This window comes from Marmota marmota, unplaced genomic scaffold (assembly GCF_001458135.2).
Source record: "Marmota marmota marmota unplaced genomic scaffold, marMar, whole genome shotgun sequence".
NCBI lineage: Eukaryota > Metazoa > Chordata > Mammalia > Rodentia > Sciuridae > Marmota > Marmota marmota.
The window spans coordinates 1149718-1155717 of NW_025999968.1; the positions used below are offsets into that span (position 1 = coordinate 1149718).

At 38.2% G+C, this 6000-nt stretch overlaps 1 protein-coding gene across 3 annotated transcripts in view; it reads left to right on the forward strand.

The window, feature by feature from the left end:
* Igsf11 (immunoglobulin superfamily member 11) overlaps positions 1–6000 on the forward strand; it is a 157139-nt gene that overhangs the window by 145535 nt on the left and 5604 nt on the right. For all 3 annotated transcript variants that reach the window (XM_048803272.1, XM_048803274.1, XM_048803273.1), the window contains 2 exons: positions 2957–3079; positions 3951–4101. In XM_048803272.1, the coding sequence (XP_048659229.1) occupies positions 2957–3079; positions 3951–4101 (274 nt within the window). The remainder of the gene's footprint in view (positions 1–2956; positions 3080–3950; positions 4102–6000) is intronic.

The window sequence follows — 6000 nt, forward strand, 5'->3', positions numbered from 1 at the left end:
TGGCCAAGTGTATAAGCAAATTCACTGAACCCCACCTCCTGTGCCCACTTCCTGACACCAAAAATCCTCAGAAAGTTTTGTTTTTATTTTTAAAGAAAAGAAATTAACATACAAAGGCAAACCAGTTTACCCTAAATATATTGATTTTGGTGTGTGAAATACAACCCAAATGTCCCAAATTAGCAAGTATCCTGTCCTGGGTATCATATAATATGGGTTCAAGATAATTAAAGTGGCCACGTGATATTTTCTTGTGTGTTATATCACTTTTCCTAATGATAACACTCAGCACTTTCCCTTGGGTCAAGAAAGATCCAACACATGCCAAACTAGGAGGAGACAGATGAGAAGTTTCTCTGCTCTTCCATATCTCCAGGGTAGGTGGGGTTCAGTGACTTCTGCAACAGAAAAATTCATTTAATATGTGTGGTTAAACATCAGGCTAAAATAGATGGAGACATAAAGCAAGAAGGAGAACCTTAAGAACATGCTAATTCCTTACACACTATTTTGGTGTAAATGACAGTATATTGCTTCTATTAAATAAAAGCCGAAAATAAAATCCCTTCTTTTCCTATACTGTATATTGATGCTAATTCAAGTGTGTGTTTGATAATTCAGTCATTCCTTAACACACACTCCATTTTATTATGTTGGAAGGTGTTATAGTTTGGATATAAGCTCCTCCTAATGCAAGAATATTCCCAGGTAAAATGGTTGCATTATGAAAGCTGTAACCTAATCTATCCATCACCTTTTGAATGAATATACTAGAGTGTAACTGTAGGCCTGTGGGGTGATTGGAGGACATGGGTCACTGGGGGCATGTCATGGAAGGGTGCATCTTGCCTGTGGCTCTTCCCTGCTTCCTTTCTCTCTGCTTCCTTACTGACATGGGAGCATCTTCTCTGCCATGTCTTTTCCCCATGATGCTTTGCCTCACAGTGGGCCCAAAGCTATGGAATTACCTGCCTATGGGCTGAAACTTCTGAAACTTTGGGCTCTAAATACACTTTCCTGCTCTGAGTTGTTCTTGTTAGGTATTTTGGTCAGAGTGACCTAAAGCTGACTAAAGCAGGACAACCCTGTGACATTGACGTGTGGGGATTTTTCAGTGAATTTGCTCTTACTTGGGTCAGTCTGGGCCAGTGGTTTTTTCCTCCCCCATGTTCTGTTGATTTCCCAGGCTCTCATTAGAGCCCCTCTTGTGTGTTCCCCCCAGTCCTGGCTGGCACTTAGCCCATTGATTGTAATTGCTTTCCTTCTTGTCTCATTTTGACCTTTTCACTATTGCATCATCATCCTCGAAAATTACCCCACCCAAAGGAAAGTGCTCAGCACACATTGCATGTATTAAATGAAGGAGCTCATACAGACATGCACATTGTGGTCAGATCTGCTTTTGCTGACTTCCTCCTCTCTATCTGCTTTTGATCTAGATAATGATGAGGGCTGCTCCAGAACCTAGATAACTGAGTCTTAGTTTCACCTAAAAATAAGTCAACCCTGTGGGGTTAGCTCCACATGTCACCCCAGGCATGTTTGGAATTTATGCCAGATTTTTTTTTAACTTATGCCATTAGGAGGCTTTTTGTACCTACTTCTAAATTTCCAGCTATTTTGAATGACTGAGATAACAGGATCTATTATCCTTCCTGTGGAAGGAGGCAGAGAAGCCTAGAGCTTAGAGGTAAGCCAGCCAGCCAGCCAATTAAAATTTCTAATGAGCAACTATGTAATCTTATTACTCATTTAAAGCATCAGTCACTTTATCTGTTCAATGGGATCAATAATAAAAATACTTCATAGAGTCATTGTAAAGATTGAGATAATATATATAAAAGCTTACCTAATGCTTAGCACATATTCATTAACTTGGATTTTTATTATTATTTTGTTATTTTTATGATATTTAAAATATTTTAGTATTTATTATTAATATTTAATTATTTTATTATTACTAAATTATTTTGTAGTTCTAAATAATCAAATTATGGTGATATTAATGAATTGCAAAAATGGGAACTGTCAGAACATTCCTGGGAACTACCAGTGTGGTGACCTTGAAAATATACTGCTCAAACCTCCTGATGTGGGGAGCATGATTGAGTGATAGCCCCTGCTGCTTCTCTCTCAGTGTACCTCTGCTTCCTATCAAGGCCAGGCTTCCCTCACAATGCTCTTAGCTGGTGGTGAGCAGAGTGGTGCTACCAATGCAGGCCTGTTCTTGTAAGGCATGGGGTGCCCTTAATGGATAATTTTGGCTCAAGGATTCCCCATGTGTCTGATGGAATCTTCCATAAAGCTATGCTGCAGGCTGAGACACTCCCTGCCCAGACTCTCCTTTTTCCCTTCACAGAGGTCAAACTCGTATTGTAGTCTAAGGTTCTCCCTGCTGTTTCCAGCTTCTTTTCTATTTCTTTTACTGATGTTTCCCTCAATAAACCTCATGTTCATCTTAGTAACTGCTTTTTAGAAAATCTGAGCTAATCCAAGAATTGTAATAGTTGTTGGAAGAGAGTAACAATCTATACTTTAGAGAACAAGGTATAGATTTTCTCCATCAGTTATAAAGTAGATATTATTATGGAGTTTAAATTGATCTTTGTGTTGTTGCATTTTCTCAGAATTAAAATATGGTCCTAATGATCATAAATTCTCTAGAACAAGCATTAGTCACCCTTTCCTTAGGGAAGGCCACTAGAAGTTAGGGTATAACATGCTAATATGCAGACTGAATTTTTAAATTGCTGCTATTGAGGACAGTTAGTCTCAGGTCTTTAACAAGTAGTTTTAATTGTTAACATTCAAGAACCAAAAATTTATTCCCCCAAAATAAACAAAATTGACAACTCTCTAGGATATCTATTTATTTTTATAGTTTAATCTTTTGCCTATTTCTTTGGTTTTCTTATTATTCTACCAAATCCTCACTTGATTACTATTTTTGTGACAGACCAGGTCCAGGGTACAGTCACTATCCGGAACATCAGTGCTCTCTCTTCAGGTTTGTATCAGTGCGTGGCTTCTAACGCCATTGGAACCAGCACCTGTCTTTTGGATCTGCAGGTTATCTCACGTAAGTATGTAGAATCATGATGCCAACTCTAGGTGTGAAACTCCATAACCTTTGTCAAACCAGTAAACAAAGGATTCTGGTTGTTTTGAGATTGTCTGAAGATTGAATAGAAATTCTTTCAATTTTAATAATAGTTTAAAATATTTTGTAAATATCAGTGTACTTTTTAAGTATATGATGATCTTTATGACAAAATGTCTTTCTCTTCAGGATTATTAGAATTAAACCAATTCTTATTTCATAGTGCTATAGACATATAAATTTAAAATGAGCTTATATCTGTAGCAAGACCTTCTTGTGTTTTTTTCCTAATTCTTTTTATATGCCTGATTTTGGGGTATCTGATTATAAATAAGCAGTGAAGGAAATTTCTTTTTAGTTGAGAATTCTGGGCTATTTGAATTCTAGTTGCAAAAGGGAGGAATGTGGCTGAGATGAAATCATTAGGTATCCCATGGGTGCCAGGCTCACTTGGGGCACTCAGACAAATTGGATAGGCACTGTCTGTTCCTGCTCTGCTCCAGCTGCTGCTGTCTTGAAGCTGTGTGAGTTGCTTAATGATTTATTCATTCACCAGATGTTGAGAGCCTACTATGTGTTAGTCTTCACCCCTGGGGATATAGCTCAGTTGGTAGAGTGCTTGCCTTGCATGCACAAGGCCTTGGGTTCAATCCCCAGAACTACACACACAGACACACACACAGACACACAAAAAAAGTTAACAGAGGTTTAGCTTTATATGGATGTGATACTTCAGGCAGTTTTGTATGCTATAATTAAGCTTACATATGTTTATACTTTGTATGGGTATATGCAATTTCTCTCTCTTCCTCTTTCTTTTCTTTAAATCCACCTTAAATATGTTTTTCAGCCCAGCCCAGGAGCATTGGACTAATAGCTGGAGCCATTGGCACTGGTGCAGTTATTATCATTTTTTGCATTGCACTGATTTTAGGGGCATTCTTTTATTGGAGAAGCAAACATAAAGAGGAGGAGGAAGAAGAAATTCCTAATGAAATAAGGTCTGTATGTCAGATGATTTGTCCTACATAGCCAATGTGTAATCTGTTCATTTTGGCAGTCAAGATTTCTTTGCTAATCTTATAACTCTGATGGCCAAGATAGTTAAAGTGGCCACATGATATTTTCTTGTGTGTTATGTCACTTTTCCTAATGATAACACTCAGCGCTTTCCCTTGGGTCAAGAAAGATCCAACACACACCGAACTAGGAGGAGACAGATGAGAAGTTTCTCTGCTCCTCCATATCTCCGGGTAGGTGGGGTTCAGTGACTTGCACAATTGAAAAATTCACTTCATATGTGTGGTTAACATCAGGCTATAATAGATGGAAACATAAAGTAAGAAGGAGAACCTTAAGAACGTACTAATTTGTTACACACTATTTTGGTGTAAATGACAGTGTATTAGCTTGATTTTCATTACTATTACAAAATACCTGAGGCAGGAATTTTGTTATAGAGGTTTACAAAAGAGTTTTATTTTGGCTCAGGGTTCTGGAAGGGGAAAGGAGGCCATATCTGGTGGTGGCCTCCTTGCTGGCAGGCTTGAGGAGGTTGCACAGGAGTGTGTGTGAGTCTGTGCCTGTGTGGTCTCTCTCCATCTTCTTATAAAACTCTCAGGATCTAGTCATGGAGCCCCACCCTATGACCATATTTAATCCGAATCATGTCCCAAAGACCCCACCTCCACATACCAAAGTGACTAAGTTTTTTACCCTCAAAAAACCTCACAATGCGAATCAAATTTCAACACCTGAGCCCTTAGGAAGCGCTCAAACTGTAAACACTGTACCAGACAGTTCAGATGAGATGTCATGTCAAGATGATCTTTAAAGAAAAGTGACTTTGGGCATCTTATGGAGATTTGATGTTACAGGCTCAGTCTCAGCTTTCATTATATCATATCCTGTTGAAAATGATTTAATGGTTCCATTCTCCTTAGCAGGACCTGCATTGCCTTCAGGATCTGATAGCTTCCCTGCTTACTCTGTGCTCCATACTACCCTTTATCTTCCCTGTCTCAGTGTCTTTGCTCAAGCTTCTGCACTCTCCTGGTCCATGCACCTTCTTCTTTCATTATCTATTAAATAAATCTCTTGATTTAATTCAAGACTAGTCAGGCATCACCTCCTCACATATAATGTCTTTTTAGCCTCTTGCCCAACTTTTTATACTTATAGATGTTTTTGCATTTATTGTCATCACCGTTTAACCATAGGCTTCTTGGGTGTCTTTTTTCTTTCTTTCTTTCTTTCTTTCTTTTTATGGTGCTTAGGTTGGAACCTGGGGCCTTGGCATGCTAGACATGCACTCTTACTCTAAGCCATATTCCTAGCCCCAGTTAGGTGTCATTTTTGCATGAAATATATAGAAGAATGTGCTCTATAAATGTTAAATAGATGAGTCAACATCTAAACTAATGACATCTGTTTGCCTCTTTGGGCTGTGTATTGGAATAGGTTATTGAGGAACAAGAATTACTGAGGAACATCTCTCATAAGCACAATCTCAAATATTAATTTGATTTCTCAAACTCCAAATGGTAATAAAATCAAGCCAACACTAATGATTTCTTGAAGTTCTTCATATATAGCTTGTTGTGTGTGTGTGTGTGTGTGTGTGTGTGTGTGTGAGTGGTGTTGGGGATTGAACCCAGGGCCTTGTGCATGCGAGGCAAACACTCTACCAACTAAGCTATATCCCCAGCCCTATAGCTTGTTTTTGTAGCTATTTGATGACAATTCACTCAGTGGATTTCTTTATGGACTATTTAGAGTCTTTCTTTCTCTCTCTCTCTCTGTGTGTGTGTGTGTGTGTGTGTGTGTGTGTGTGTGTGTGTATATATATACACATATATATTATGTATTTATATAATTCACACACAAAACATATATATATA